Source organism: Aspergillus brasiliensis (genome assembly GCF_001889945.1).
Source record: "Aspergillus brasiliensis CBS 101740 unplaced genomic scaffold ASPBRscaffold_3, whole genome shotgun sequence".
Lineage (NCBI taxonomy): Eukaryota > Fungi > Ascomycota > Eurotiomycetes > Eurotiales > Aspergillaceae > Aspergillus > Aspergillus brasiliensis.
Window position 1 is genome coordinate 311,874 of NW_027137444.1, and position 14,454 is coordinate 326,327.

General features: G+C 48.3%; 6 protein-coding genes across 6 annotated transcripts; 3 read left to right on the forward strand and 3 right to left on the reverse strand.

The window, feature by feature from the left end:
- Nucleotides 1–4: 4 nt before the first annotated feature.
- ASPBRDRAFT_204397 (uncharacterized protein) lies at nucleotides 5–1,522 on the forward strand. The gene is made up of 2 exons (XM_067621708.1): nucleotides 5–676; nucleotides 765–1,522. The coding sequence occupies exons 1-2, from the start codon at nucleotides 214–216 to the stop codon at nucleotides 1,397–1,399; spliced, it is 1,098 nt and encodes a 365-aa protein (XP_067481477.1). The 5' UTR covers nucleotides 5–213; the 3' UTR covers nucleotides 1,400–1,522.
- Nucleotides 1,523–1,662: 140 nt separating this feature from the next.
- ASPBRDRAFT_52386 (putative ubiquitin-conjugating enzyme) lies at nucleotides 1,663–2,855 on the forward strand (the record flags this gene model as incomplete). The annotated part of the gene is made up of 4 exons (XM_067626895.1): nucleotides 1,663–1,724; nucleotides 1,782–1,876; nucleotides 1,943–2,718; nucleotides 2,772–2,855. 4 exons carry the CDS (start codon nucleotides 1,663–1,665, stop codon nucleotides 2,853–2,855), a joined length of 1,017 nt encoding a protein of 338 aa, XP_067481478.1.
- A 1,183-nt stretch (nucleotides 2,856–4,038) lies between these two features.
- ASPBRDRAFT_39344 (putative CUE domain protein) lies at nucleotides 4,039–5,548 on the reverse strand. Its single transcript, XM_067624116.1, has one exon. It carries the CDS (start codon nucleotides 5,505–5,507, stop codon nucleotides 4,134–4,136), a length of 1,374 nt encoding a protein of 457 aa, XP_067481479.1. The 5' UTR covers nucleotides 5,508–5,548; the 3' UTR covers nucleotides 4,039–4,133.
- A 93-nt stretch (nucleotides 5,549–5,641) lies between these two features.
- On the forward strand, nucleotides 5,642–7,813 carry ASPBRDRAFT_441104 (uncharacterized protein). The gene is made up of 5 exons (XM_067625122.1): nucleotides 5,642–5,722; nucleotides 5,775–5,872; nucleotides 5,939–6,012; nucleotides 6,071–6,867; nucleotides 6,912–7,813. The coding sequence occupies exons 2-5, from the start codon at nucleotides 5,827–5,829 to the stop codon at nucleotides 7,693–7,695; spliced, it is 1,701 nt and encodes a 566-aa protein (XP_067481480.1). The 5' UTR covers nucleotides 5,642–5,722; nucleotides 5,775–5,826; the 3' UTR covers nucleotides 7,696–7,813.
- Nucleotides 7,814–7,822: 9 nt separating this feature from the next.
- On the reverse strand, nucleotides 7,823–8,938 carry ASPBRDRAFT_39347 (uncharacterized protein). The gene has a single exon (XM_067624117.1). It carries the CDS (start codon nucleotides 8,631–8,633, stop codon nucleotides 7,932–7,934), a length of 702 nt encoding a protein of 233 aa, XP_067481481.1. The 5' UTR covers nucleotides 8,634–8,938; the 3' UTR covers nucleotides 7,823–7,931.
- Nucleotides 8,939–9,946: 1,008 nt separating this feature from the next.
- ASPBRDRAFT_27279 (uncharacterized protein) lies at nucleotides 9,947–11,187 on the reverse strand (the record flags this gene model as incomplete). Its single annotated transcript, XM_067622353.1, has 4 exons — nucleotides 9,947–10,095; nucleotides 10,382–10,604; nucleotides 10,701–11,072; nucleotides 11,110–11,187. The coding sequence occupies 4 exons, from the start codon at nucleotides 11,185–11,187 to the stop codon at nucleotides 9,947–9,949; spliced, it is 822 nt and encodes a 273-aa protein (XP_067481482.1).
- Between the last annotated feature and the right edge of the window lie 3,267 nt (nucleotides 11,188–14,454).

Below are 14,454 nucleotides of genomic sequence, written 5' to 3' on the forward strand. Positions count from 1 at the left end.
CCAAGCTGCTTCCTGCTTATGTTTCACAGAACCATGTGCTTCGGCCGATGGCTGGACATTCGTTAACTTTCTGATACGCCAGGAAGTCTATCTGGTCGTTCGTGGGCGCTTGTTGCCGTTCTCTGCGTCAGACATACGTTGCCAGCACCGTCTCATGGTTCGCCCCTCATTGTTGTTTATATTCGCACTTACATAGCCTTCTACCTTTGCAAGATGGAAGGAATAGACGATTTTGCAGCTCTGAGCGATACGATGGTCTACCGTCAGGTGCTTACGGTCTTTTCTCCTGTTATCCCGGCCTCTCTTCGACGGCGGATCACCAGACTATACCCATCAATGCATCGATCCGTGAGAGCGGAGGCCGGCGTCAAAGCGAGTACAGCTGGAAAACCCGAAGGTGGCTCGATGGCCTCACTGCGACAACCTTCTGGGCCAGGACGGCTGGAGCTTGTGGGATCGCTTCCTGATTTCCCATCTGGGCCCACCTTTCAACGCCCCAGTACTGCAAGCAGTGTTAGTAATGGGCCGGAAGTGTGCTTCTCGTCTGTGTCTGAGAAGTCGCAAGAACTCAGTGATATCTCTAGTTTCGAGAGCAGTAGATCTAGCGATGTCTCCAGTCCAATGGCTTCGAAATACGAAGCGGATTCCGGACTGCGATGGAATCGGATAGTGCCTGGTTTGTGTTGCCGCTTGTCTCTGTTTCTGCTTCATCTTAGCACAGACAACAGAGCCCTCTAGTACTAGTCTAGCTAACATTATTCCAGCACTCAATCTCCTCCAGAATGCCTGTCATGAAGCGCAGCAGCGGCAGTGCGACAGTCGCTTGGCTCGCATATTGTACGTCGATGCTCTGGGCTACCTGCTTGATGGCCTTCCCGAGGACATGAACGATCAAGAAACCACGAAAATTCAAAACAAGCTTCCAACTAGTGTCAAGGAATCTTTGGCTGCCCCTGTCATGACTGAATTACCCGCGGCAGGGCCGCACAGTCTGCCTGCAGGGGAGAACTCTCTACCCGAGCGATCTTACCTTCATCGCTTCCTGTCATCGACCATAATATACTTCTTCATAATGTTGCAAATCCTCATGCCATACGTCAAGGTTCTCATGCGTCATCTGTACCAATATGAGCGATCACATCGAGTTACGGAACGCGCCGTAACAAAGGTTCTGGGTGCGGCTGATAACTTCGGTAAAAGAGGTATAGTTATAGGGGCTGCAGTTCTGAATTATAACGAAGGCAGAGTGGGCGCAATAATATTTGATCTTGCGTCCTGGTGGGTGACAGGTATTGTCGGTGGCATCTGCGAGGGATTTGCGGAGGGCATGATTATCATGGGAATCACCCGGTCGCATGTTGAGATGATGAGGGCTTTTGTGCAGGCTTCGCGGAGATGAACTACAATCCGGGCAAATTAGATTGGACATGTTGTGTATTTTAAGCATAGAGATAGACTGTTATGATGTGACATGACTATTTGCACAGTTAGGGACAAATATTTCTGACATGGCTGCTTGTTGCATGTGCTATTGTATACATTTCCCGCTCCCATAGAAACCTAGATAACTAACCGCCGGAGATAGCGGACATAAGCACGGCGGACTCTTTCATCTTCACCCGCCGCGCCCCTGAGCATTTCCGACCACCAATAACAAACATCATGTCGACAACCCGCTTGCCCAACGTCCCTGCGCTTCGAAAACAGCAGCTTCTCCTAGAATTGTAAGCATGCTTAATACCACTCCACTGACAAAACCGTGGTGTTGACTGTCTCTGCAGCGCAAGCTTGCAACATGCCGCTCCTCCGGGAACTTACATGAGCCTCAGCCCGGGCGATCCAACGCTTTGGCTGGGAGTCATCTTTGTTCGCTCCGGTATGTATATTCAATTGATTGAATCATCTAATGAAGACCGCGAGCTAACAATCTTTCTTGTTATAGGCCCCTATGCCTCCGCCGTCCTCCGCTTCCAGATCCGCTTCCCTGCGTCCTATCCGGACATGCCTCCTCAAGTGAACTTCGCCACTGACGTCTTCCACCCCTTGATCGTGCCCCTCACCACATACACATTCAGCACTGGTGCCTCAAGCGAAGATCCGGTCAGCGCAACAGACGAAGAGCGGCTACCCCCTGGCGGGTTCAGTCTGCGGCACGGATTCCCGCACTGGTTCGGCCGGGCAAAGCGAGCTGGATTACAATCTGCCACCCCGCCCAGAGAGACCGCGAGTGTGCGTGGTTCGAGTGCTACTAGCGAAGGGATATCCAATACCCTGTGCAGGGAAACCGGAGATCAGGACACCACCGCCGAACCAACAGAGCCTCAGTCTAAAGGAGAGGACGAGGATGAGAATGAGGATGAAGGCGAGGCCGTCACCCCGTCGCCGGTGAAGAAATCAGTCGAGCCTAGAAAGACTGTGCCTGTATCAGAGCTGCTGGATTACATTCGGTCTACGTTCGATGACGAGACGGTTCTTGATTCTTTACCGCTGGAAGCGGCTGGGAACCCGAGTGCGTGGCATGCGTGGAAGGCTCATCGGAAGGGAAGTACGGCTTCTGCATCGTTGAGTGATTCGAAGAAGGGGAGCCCGCAGGCGAGGTCCCCGGGAGACTGGCATTGGGATGGGATCTGGGCCAGACGGGTGCAGAACGAGATCGAGGCTAGCAGTTCGGATGCGATGTTGTTTGGGAATGCGACGCGGGGAGGAGTCGAGGAGATGGTATTGCCTGCTCTTCTGAATATGATATCGAACAGCTGCTAATAATTTCACAGATCCGGTTCAGTCGTCTCGATGAAGCCACCCTGGCATCGGTCAAAGAGATGATGATTCCGCGAACGGAGGAGGTTCGCCAGTAACTTAATATACCCTGAATAGAACCGATCGTGGCTCAGTTGACCTGACCTGATCAACTACATAATGAAAAAGTCATCCATTGAGGCTGTCATCATGACCCGTCCATCCATCGTGCCTGCCTAGTACGTCACATTCGTGGCGGTGCCATATCCTCCAACCATATATCTATACCCTCTATACTCCCATTAACATCTTTCACCTTCCAACAGCATCTTACCACCTACTACCCATTCCATTACCCAAAATCATACCATACCATACCATAAATCCAATATGTCTAGCTGGTATTCGCAATACAAATCCTCCATCACCGTCATCCTCCTAGTCCTCGTCCCCATCGTCGTCATCTGCAGCATCCTCGCCATCGCCCTCCTATGCTCGGAATTCTGGAGCTCCCGCAAATCAGTCACCTGGGTGTTTTGGGTCAAGCCACAGGGTCGTCGAAAGGGGAAACGAAATTCCCAGCCGGATCTCGAGCAGGGTCGGAATCCTCCTGCTTATCAGGAGCCGCTGCGCAGACGGGAGGAGATTTGAGTTGGTTCGTTGACTGAGGATCAGAGCTCAAAAAGAATGAAGGTGGTTATCTGTGTGGTGGTTCTGGATATTGAGGCTGTCGTGGTGGTGGTGGAGTAGCATGGAGATCGTCGACGACTCGGTTTTGGATCTCGTGGAGAAGTTTGAAGATACGATCCGATGTGACGGGGAGTCTTTGGCACATTTTATCAGGACGATGGTGGACACAGGATGATTATCGAGTCTGGTGTCGCATGCTTACATGGAGTGTTTTCCTTCAAAGACATCGGACTGAGGTGATTTCGATGTAAACCATTGGATAGCCTCGATCATTTTCTGTCTCTGAACCATCACACAGCGTGGTTTGGCTGAGTTCGCGATGCTCATGATGGCGCGACCTGGCCCGTGTCGATGGAAGGATCTCATCTGCTAGGGACTACGCAGGAGAACTGGCTTTTTGATGTGGCTGCCACTAGTTAAGTATGTGATAAGTTAAGAGGCAGGCTGCATGGTTGCTTAGGGCGTATGTATTCCGCCAATAAGGGCAGTACAGGAGTTATGGCGTTTAGTTTTCATGTTAGCAGTTTGCTGTTGTGCTAGCTGGATATTAATGTGCTCTTTATGTTACCCCTTCGTTGCACTCGTAGTCAGCTCCCCCAGACCAACGCGGGAGGATATGAAGCATGACTCAATTTCATCCAAACTATACAAGTGAGTCCATATCAAACGTATAACGACATAAAGGGTATCACAAGTTCATAATATAATTATACACCATCACCCGTGACCTCATCTCCATCATCAACTCTATTCTCTACAAAATTCCTCAACCTCGGTGCATTCTCATCCCCACCACTCTCTTTCCCTCGCTGACTCCACACCGGCTCTCCATCGTCATCAAATTCCGCCCACTGAAAGAACCCACAGCCCTTCTTGCCCGGCGCAAACCCAGCATAGCACATCCACATATACTTCCCCCGATTCTCCCTCTTGCGCTGCACACACCTCAAAACCGTATGTTCCCCGCACCGACAACGCGGCGTATACCGCGGATGCAACGACTCGCGATACCAGCGATAAGTGATATTAATCCTAGCCGTACCGGAGATAGGATGCGGAATGACCGTCCTAGCGGGGACAATGGCATGTTTCCATTCCTCTTGCATCTCGGCATGCATGATGAGGAGGGAGTTATGAGGTAAGTGGATGGAGATTTGACCTCCTCCTTCATCATTACCACCATTGTTGTTTTCGTTGTTGTTGTCGGCGTTGTCGCCGTCCACAGGCATGATCTTCCGCACGCGGAACTCTCGCTCCACGCCGAGGCTCAGGCTCCCGATGACGGGTCTCGGGCCGAGATATGTCAGTTCGTCCGAGTGCCAGCCTACGCTTTCTGTGGGGCCAGCGTAGCAGTTGACGAATGCGGCGTTGGGGGTCCATTCGAGTGGGGACTGGAAGGGAAGTTTGGGGCCCCGAGCGCGGATTTGCTCGTTCACGGTGCGTTGGACTTTCGCGGCGACGGTGCGCATGTGCGGGGTGATTTGGCGCACGTTGGAGCGGTAGGTGCCGCCGTAGGTGTATTCTGAGGTGTGGGAGTGATGGTCATGTGGCGTGGAGACGTAGATGCTGGCTGAATGGGGGCTTTGGACGGTTCGGTCGAAGAGTTGAAAGTGGGGTCTGGAGAAGTGCGGGGATTCGGATAGGAGTTCGGCGAGGAGGGCGTTTGCGAGCGATGGCGGGAGGAAGTTGTGGATCAGGGTGCAGGGGGTGTGCATTGCGATGGAGGAAGGCGAGTAAAGGTGGAGGGTTTGGCCTTTCTTAGTGAGGGGTTTGGTGATGGTGGTCGGGGAGGTTGAGGTCAGGCATGTTTGGATGGCTGGGGTTCCTGGGATAGCGGTTGCACGTTTCTTGGCCGGAGGTGCAAAGCCAGATTGGATTTGGGGTTGAGTTTGAGCTTTGATAGTGGATGAGGCTGTTTCCACGCAGCCGTTGCTCGAAATCAGGATTTCCATCAGCGTGTCCAGGGTCATGGTTGGGAAGAGTGACATTAAGAGGGCCAATTTCAGGTCGGTAGACTCTTCGTCGGTGGTTGTTGGCGTCGGAGGGCCCCGGGGCCTCTTCCGTGAAACGAAGCGATCCATGGAGAGGATCTCCAGGCTAAGCTCGAAGCCATGAGGCGAGAGAAAATAGAAGCAGCTGGGGATGGATGGATGAAGGTTTATGTGAAGGTTTGCTACAACTACTGGTATCGATATCCTTATCTCCACGTGATTGCTCTCAAAGTGGCCAATCAGCGCACTACGTCATAGATGAGGACGATGGACTGCATTGATTGTGCTCGTCATCTGGAAGAACTGTGGGTATAAGTTGTTCCTATTACAGAGATGACTTCTGAAAGTATGCGACAGGTCTTCCATTACCTCATAATAGTCAGATAGACGATTCTAGCAGTTGACGGTGATGATGCAGCCTCAGGAACAACACGAAGTAATTGTGGTTGGTGCAGGTATGGTGCCTCTCTACATGTCACCTTCATAATAGAATAGCTTAATTATTTATTCATGGTGCGCAGGAATTGCTGGTCTTGCAGCGGCAAAAACGTACCTCGAGCTGGCACCGGAGACAGATCTCTTAATGCTTGAAGCGGTATCTGCTATCCCGCACCAACTGTCTATCCAATTCGATCACTGATCTGCTTTGATAGCGTTCGGCTGTAGGCGGCGTATGGGCAGAAAACAGCTATGAAGGTCTTCATACCAACAATCTTCTTGGGACCTATGAGTTTTCGAGTTTTCCGCTTGATCCGACAAAATATGATGTCCAACCGGAAGCTGCCATCCCCGGTTATGTGCTCAAGCAGTACTTTAGTGACTTTATAGATCACTTCGACCTTCGACGACGGACTTGCTTGAATACCCATGTGCACAAAGTCGTAAAAGATGACGGGATCTGGGAGATTCACACCGATTCAGTACTCTACAAGTGCAATAAACTCATCATGAGTCCCGGACTGTGCTCGACTCCGAATGAATTCTCGATCCCGGGACAACAGAAATTTGGAAGACCTATTATGAGTCACTCTCAGCTCGGAACGACGGGCGCTCTGTTGGCAAAAGATCCTGCGGTGAAGTCGGTGACGGTGGTCGGGGCCTCGAAGTATGGATACGATGCCGTGTACCTTATGGCCTCTCATGGTAAACGTGTGGAATGGATCAATCGGAAGTCCGGAGGGGGTGCTATGTGGATGGCATTGCCGTGGCTTTGGTTTGGACCCTGGCGACTAAAGCTGGAGAGCCTAACAACCAGGAGAGTTATCAGCTGGTTCAGCCCATGCATCTGGGGAGACTGTGACGGATTTGGATGGGTGCGAGGTCTGCTCCATGGGACAGCGCTGGGCAGGTGGCTGGTGCAGTTGTTTTGGGATAAAATCAATGACGATGCCATTGATGTCAATGGTTATCGGAAAGTAGCTGCCTTGAAGGATCTGGAACCGGATGGAAGGTACGATTTCCAAAAGCCGTACTTCACAGCTAACGTCGAGGCAGTGTGTTTTGGACGGGTCGTCTTGGCATCCTCAATTATCCCACGGATATCTATGAGTATGTCCGGTCAGGGCAAGTGACCGTAAACAGAAAGGACATATCGCATCTCTCGGAAGGCCAAGTCAACTTTGCCGATGGCACATCTTTACAAACCGATGCTCTCATCAGAATAACTGGATGGAACCTAACCCCAAGCATCAGTTATGAGCCCAAGGGACTGGACGCCAGTCTCGGAATCCCCACCAGGAACCCTTCTCAAGACCGGAACTCCTGGGATAATTTCGACCGCGCTGCGGATGAAGAGATACTGGATCGGTTTCCAGCTTTGCGTCACCAACCGGCCGTAAAGATCCCGTATAAGCTCGGGCTGAGTCCATTCCGGCTCTACCGCGGAATTGCCTCGCCGGAGTTGACGGCTAAAGGCGACCATTCCATCGCCTTCTTGAAAATGCTGAACGGACCGAGCAACGCCCTTCTCGTCGAGGTGCAGGCGCTCTGGACGTATGCTTATCTCAACAATCAGGTCCCGATTGACCGATCAAAGGTGTATTATCAAACAGCACTGACCAGTCGATATGGCAAGCACCGGCATCCCTGTGGTTTCGCGAGCTGGTATCCGGAGACAATCTTCGATGGGGTTGCATATGTGGATATGCTGCTGATGGACCTGGGAGTTAACAGATGGAGGAAGAGAAGTTGGCTGCGAGAGATTTTTGAGGAATACACCGTGCATGATTACCAAGGGATCAATCAGGAGTGGAAGCAACAACACAAGTTGCTTTCTTGATCTACTCTGAATCTCTTTGTGGATAATACAGAGCAAACATATTCTTCTTTTCTTTTTTATTTAAGGCATCACAAATATAATACCAAACATGATTATATGATAATCAGTCTATCCATGTCCTCTGAACCAAAATACACCACTGACGCCAAACCAGTTAGACCAACCATACTCCTAATCCAACAAACCCAGTAGTATAAGTAGTATACACATCATCGCATACAATCACCACCCTATCCTTAATCCCCCCAGCTCCCATCCCCAAAATACACCTTCCCTTCACGATGATACTTCCTCAGCCCCCCCGCTCCCCTCAACCCATCAAACACCTCGACCACAGCGCGAAGAGCCACCCACGTCCAGCCCGGAAACCCTTCATCCGCGGGATTAGAATCCTTCCGCCTGCAATCAGGGAAATTCTCCTCCACCATTATGACCGGACACCATCCTCCTCCTCCTTCACTCCCCTCTCCATCCACCGTGCCTTGAAACCTGTCCAAAACACCCTTATCGACAACTAAACAAACCCTCAACCTCACAGGCAACTCCACCGCCGGCAACGCCAACTCGACCCTCTTCCAATCGTGGAAGATCCGCCTGATCTCTTCCACGCTCTTATCTCCATACAGCTTCTCCCCGCTGAAGACCTTCGCCGCGTAGGTGGATTCCAGGAGGCGAATGTGGGAAGAGTTCCCAGGGAGGACGCGCGGGATGGCGTTGTGGATCTCGGTGTTTAGGGAGTGTAAGAAGTTCGAGAGGAGTTTGTTGGAGGAGGGCGCGTAGGTCGTTCGGTAGATGATGGGACCCCAGGTGAGGGTGAGGAAGTCGCGGGAGGGACTGGGTGGGAGGGAGCGGAGGCCCGGTTGGGAGGCTGTGTGGTAGAGTTCGGTGTGCAGGAAGGTGGACGCCGGGGAGGGATCTTTGTCTTCTTTGCCCTTCATTTTCGGAGGAGATGGTGGATAGGAGGAGATGGTTTGGGTTTGGTATATGGCTTCATGGTGAATTGATCGATCGATTATTTGATCAATTGATCAATGAATTCTGGTGGCCAGTAGTAGTAGTAATCTGATTGATAGTTTGGGGATGAGTGGGAGGAAAAGGAGGAATGTGGGAGTGGCGTCAGAGTGACATGCACGACCTGGGAGCTGTGTTTTGTTTACATCCGTTTTGGGACAGTATAGATCTGCGACTCTATAGAGGGAATTAGCTATCTCCCTTGTTAATGTTGAACTTACCGGGATTTGTGATTATCCAGATATAGATACTATCTACAGTCGTAGAAGTCACATAACGGGGACATGCTAAGTATAAGTCCTGTGCCTAACGACGGGTGAGGCCGCTTTGGTAACTTCGGGCAACATAACTAGTAACGAACTGCCAGATCACTTGCTGATTCATGCTTACGACCCTGGTTATTTAATTTCCATATCAGTATATTTCTTTGATTCTCCGAAACACAGATGGTATATTGCAGACTATGAGCAGGGTAAGTAAGGTACTGTCCAGCGAGACAGACGCAAGGCGGGCCTGACCCGCCACCGGATTAGGACATAATGAATACACCCATTTTCAACGCCTTTGTTTCCTGACCATTGGTAGAATAACAATCAAGCTCATAATACCTTCAAGGAACTCTTTGCAGACTCTATACCACATAGCAGAAACATACATATCCGAGATATGCAAGGCCCTAGGCACGTGATATCGTACATGCCTGGTGTTGTGTGTATTTAGCTCGGCGAATTCGCATGAAGCATTCACTAACTGTTGAACCTTATTCTCCAGGGAACGGGCCTACCGCTTGGTAAATCGTTGTGGATATACATGATTACCTGGGGTAAAGATTACATAGGATTGCAGTTTTCTGCCCGATATCGAAATGTCAAAGGAAAGGGTCCCATTCACATTGCGTGCTTTGTTATTCAGATGCGGCTGCCAATCAATTCAATCCATACTTGATGAGCTGGCCAATACCGCGATTTGTGAGGCTAGCTATGAAAGTGGTTTACCATTTGAAGTAAAAAAAGACATACTATTTAAATGAACATATAAGAGTGTCACAACTGCCTCATCGATTGCCTGTGAGTAACCATCCTATCAACAATTTCCTAGTACCACTTCCTACCTGACGGTTCACTTTGATATGCGTAGCCTTCCCCAGTGACTCAAAGGGAGAGTGGCCGAGTCCCCTACCAAGCATCTTCAGTCTATCTCCATGGCCTCAGAGCCTGTGTATTCCTGGCTTGGTTCGGGGCTAGGCCCTTAGTCTAGTTTGATCCGATTGAACTGCTCGTGCAAGCCTATAGAGGAGAGCCTCAAGGACCGCTTGAACATTACCATCGTCATATCCGATGTCTTCGCGCTTGTCGTCAGAATCATTCATCTCCTGCTGAATAATGATATCTAATATAGACATCCAGATCGGTAGCCCCACTTTGAACTGCCATTGGGTACGATACAATGAGATGAAGGGGTTATGCCCGTGGATTATCCAGCTGCAACTGGTGCCGAGTCAATTCCTCTGCCAGGTTATTCGCCATAGTAGATGGGCCGATGACGAGAATATCCATCTTAATCAGAGTTATGAGCCGTGTAGGGGGTAAATAGGCGAGAGAACAAGAAGATGTATAAGGAAAGATCCCTGCAGCTGTTTCTATTCTCTCGCTGAGTCCGTCCCTTGGCATCACACCCAGCAAGATCAGGTTCTCTGGAAGATGTAAAGAGCTGAGTTGGCCGTGTGTTTTAGGACTCAGTTTCGCAAATGGAGTGCCCTGATCTGATAGAAAATCACCACGGTCCTGTTTCATATGGAGAGCTAGCCAAGCAAACGGTTTAGATGCACTGGATAATTTATTGAAGCTTAAAGAGCGCAAGTCCGGAACTTGATTGATTCGAGCCCAGATTTTTCTCAGCTATACTATATCAGTAACACCGGACGGAAAGAGGAAAGAGAAAGAACTAAATGAAGAAAGAGAGGAGGAAAAGAATAAATGCCTCCTAATACGTACCACTCCAAAGAGTCTAAGCTCTGCGTTACTTCCCCGAGCACCCTGACGGTCCTGGTCATGAGTGCCATCAATACCTAGTCTCTGGACTAGCCACTGTATGTATTCCACACCAGAGTCATCGACTTTAGAGCCAATCATTTTAGGGCCATCCTGCGAGAGGTCAAATAGTCCAGGGTCATCTCGTGCGAGGTCAACCAGTCCAGGGTCACCTCTCTCAAATTCTTCCACATCAGTGGCATCAGTGTCATACTCTTTAATGACTTCAGTGTCCCAGATGTCCTGGCCACAAACATCGCTATCATCATCCGATTCTTCAACTGACTTTGAAGGAGGGTACAAGGTCTCCTCGTTGGAAAAGGTCATAGTGGCTTTCTGTTGACGCAGGGTGTAGAGAGAAAAAGAATCGCACCAGAGCTGAGACACAATTAGTCACATCCACCTGCGCTGATAATTGAACGAAGAATGTCGAGAGAACATCTACAGACATGATTTAGGAGAGATTTAAGGGTGTTCTTATAGACAAGAGGGCGCACTAGAATACCTGGTCTTCGTGGGATCTTCTTGGTCCCTACTTAGGCAAGATTAAGGGATATTCCCGACAGATCGGATCTTCCTTTCACGCGCATGAATGGCTTTTTTTGTTTCACTGAATGAAGATAGTAAGTCGACACACCTTTATTAGCATTACAAAGAATGGTTTGGGAAATGGTCTCGCCAGTTTATTCAGTGCCGACAAAAGCTGCTAACCAAGCCGGTAACTACCAGGACAGTCTCATTGTTGTGGCTATTCTTTTTTTACAGAATGAAAGAAGGGCTGGGGAAGAAAGAAGGTCGCTATGTACATCTACTACTAAGTATATACCGGCACAACCCCACATTCCGCTGAATTATAGAAGCCATGTCGAATTAATTACTTTGTGAAATACAAATCTGAGGCTAGGTTGGTGATAGTTGGTGTATTGTATAGGCTTCATGGTGGATTGTTTGATTGACAGCTGATCAAATTAAAGAGGGATGTATAACATAAACGACCTTGGAGCTGCGTTTTATTGACATAACACATTTTGAGGAGAATATATTTACTTTGAAGCTTGTCACCTTTTCTCTGTTATTGGTAACTAGTTATTTTCCCCATGGCATTCAACAATCCGGATGTTGGTATTAATTTAGATCCTAGCGGCCACCCGCCCGGCTCAGCCACCCATGTAGTACCATACAAAGGACACCTTTTCCAGATCAAGATATCGCAACCACCGGAGGACTGTAGAGGCTATAGTGAGGTATATAGACCATATAAAATGAAAAATAATCTCATTGTTATTATTGTTATCATTATCACAAAAATCTTTCTTCCCTTCTTTCTTTTTTTTTACAAATTTCTAGACTGCACTCAATCTGATCAAAATAGAACACAGATTTTCAAGCTACTTTTGATAGTATCACTAACAGCCATAAAATTCTACAAAAATTCTGAATAATACCTTGTTATCTGGTATACTTCCGTATTATTTTACGAAATGGTAGCTATCATAATGGCTGAAATATATCAGTCTTCAAAAAGTGTCTTTGTATGGTATAACATGGGTGGCCGAGCCGGGCGGGGGGCTGGTTGCTCCGGCCGTACACTACGTTACTCATCACAATTCGGAGTAACTATAGTTAGTAGTCACGGCCGTCACATAACGTAGTTCCCGACCGCGCCGGCCACCTAGTACACCGCCCTGATGAAGCTATTCAAATAACTATCTTATTACTGAAGTCTGCATATTATGATTCATTACAGAGTTTTGAATACTGACTTCTCATGTGACCAATTGCAGCGGGACCAATTGCAGCGGGAAGATGCGCGCGTAGGTGGTTGGAATCCTGCTTCTGCCTAGAGTTCTCTCTAGCTGCTGTATTTTATTTCTTGCTTCCTGGATTGAAATGCCTTCTTTAAAGACTAGCTGCTGCTTTAATGCTTTTTTAGAGCTTTAACAGTGAGTAGAACCCCATCCTCCTGCTCCGCTGTATCTTTTGCTATTTTATACTGTTTTGGTGGTATGGTTGTTGCTTGATCAGCTTCAGGTAGAAGGTGGGGAAGAGTGGTTGTATGTACTATGTAGAAGTGGCCGGCGGCGCGGTCGGGGAACTAATTACGTTAGTCGGAATGCTTTGCAGTAACTAACTTTTAAGTTCCTGTTTACCCGCTGAATCGGTACCGCCGCTAAAGTAAGGGCAATTCACTGCTGGATCGCTTAACTACTGATTGATGTTCACGACTGTGATAGTTACTCCCTATTAGTATATCTCTGGAATTTCGTAGGATTTGGCATATATGTATCTCTATCTACCATGAAAGGGTCAGCTGTGTCTATTCAAAAGTGTTCTGAGTTCATTATTGATGGAACAAATAATCTGTTATATAAGGTTTCTTGCTAGGAGAGGGGATGTACGGAGTAGAGTTTACAAGATACTCATGGCCAGCCTCAGGCCGTAGCGGCCACCGGGTAGTACCGCTACATCAATACAACATTGAAAATCGTTTGTTACCTCCTTTCACCACTTGTAGTTGTTATTTTTATTAGATGGTTGAAGAACAGAGAATCAAGACAACAAAATCAATGGATTTAAGCTAACCTACGCTATTCAAGATCTACCAGATTGTCAATTTAAAAGTAAAATCGTATATTTCCGACGTTTTATATATGCTGTTCCTCATTTGCTGTATCACCACCAAGTACCCCACGGTTGGCCGCTACTGCCCGCTATTGGGGGACAACACACGGCTAGTACTATTTTGACTCCGCATATGTTTACACCACAGCTAGTAGGCATATCTAAACTATGATCTAACAACGGCATTTTGCCAAAAAAAAAAATATGAAAATAAAATAAATAAAATGTCTTTAATTCACAGATCGCACCTGCAACTCCTAAGATTTGTATAATACTGTCAGGAGCACCCAGTGATGGCCGTAATAATAGCCTTAGGGGAACTGAGAATGAGTAGTACTATAATTAGTAGTACTAGTTGAGACAGACGGTTTCATGAGAAAGTCTTTTAGGGAGGGGAACATTTACCACGTAGTAGGACTGGTATGCTGTGACCTTGGTAGCCCTAGAGCCTCGTGATCCGGGTACAAGGCTCTCTAGAAAGAAGTACATATGTTTCCTAAGTTATCTCACAATATTACTTTGTTGTTCTTGAGCACACAGTGGAATTATCTTTCAGGAGGTTTGTAGGTTCTGTTTGACCATACATGGGGCCCAAATAGAGTTTACTTACGGACCTAGATACTACTTGGGAAGGGTGGCTGATCTATAGCGTGCGTAACAACTCAAAAGTGCAGTCTAGCTTTCAACATGACACCTCCATCAGAATTGATTCTAAGCAACAGTGAGGAGAACATGGTTTACTACACGTGATTCGATTAGGGTTCGTAAGCTGGAATAGCCTGTCCCTCCCTGCTCGATCCCCTCCAAGGCCCTTAGTTGCCAGTTATCAACCATTGGATTCCCATCAATACTATATCATTCATCCGCTCTTGATTCAGTCCCTGATTTCTATCATTTTGGTTTACTCGCTCCCAGCAGACTCTTCGATACCTTGAACCGATTTCTCTCGACTAATTCAAGCGTAGCTCTTGCGAACTACTCTGCCCCTCGAACCGTGGACGTAACCCATTGGTTTCCCGCCCTAAGCAATCATCTTCAACATAACGCTGACAGTCCCTTTCCCACAACCCGTGGTGAATTGGAGAGACGTCAAGAC

What these genes read in the sequence shown, in the direction of transcription:
- ASPBRDRAFT_204397 (XM_067621708.1), top strand. Translation starts at nt 214, where the DNA reads ATGGAAGGAATAGACGATTTTGCAGCTCTGAGCGATACGATGGTCTAC. An exon ending in ATGGAATCGGATAGTGCCTG is followed by an intron (nt 677 to 764) that starts GTTTGTGTTGCC and finishes ACATTATTCCAG; the next exon opens with CACTCAATCTCCTCCAGAAT.
- ASPBRDRAFT_39344 (XM_067624116.1), bottom strand. Translation starts at nt 5,507, where the DNA reads ATGGATCGCTTCGTTTCACGGAAGAGGCCCCGGGGCCCTCCGACGCCA.
- ASPBRDRAFT_441104 (XM_067625122.1), top strand. Translation starts at nt 5,827, where the DNA reads ATGATGCAGCCTCAGGAACAACACGAAGTAATTGTGGTTGGTGCAG. An exon ending in ATCTCTTAATGCTTGAAGCG is followed by an intron (nt 6,013 to 6,070) that starts GTATCTGCTATC and finishes CTGCTTTGATAG; the next exon opens with CGTTCGGCTGTAGGCGGCGT. An exon ending in GATCTGGAACCGGATGGAAG is followed by an intron (nt 6,868 to 6,911) that starts GTACGATTTCCA and finishes ACGTCGAGGCAG; the next exon opens with TGTGTTTTGGACGGGTCGTC.
- ASPBRDRAFT_39347 (XM_067624117.1), bottom strand. Translation starts at nt 8,633, where the DNA reads ATGAAGGGCAAAGAAGACAAAGATCCCTCCCCGGCGTCCACCTTCCTG.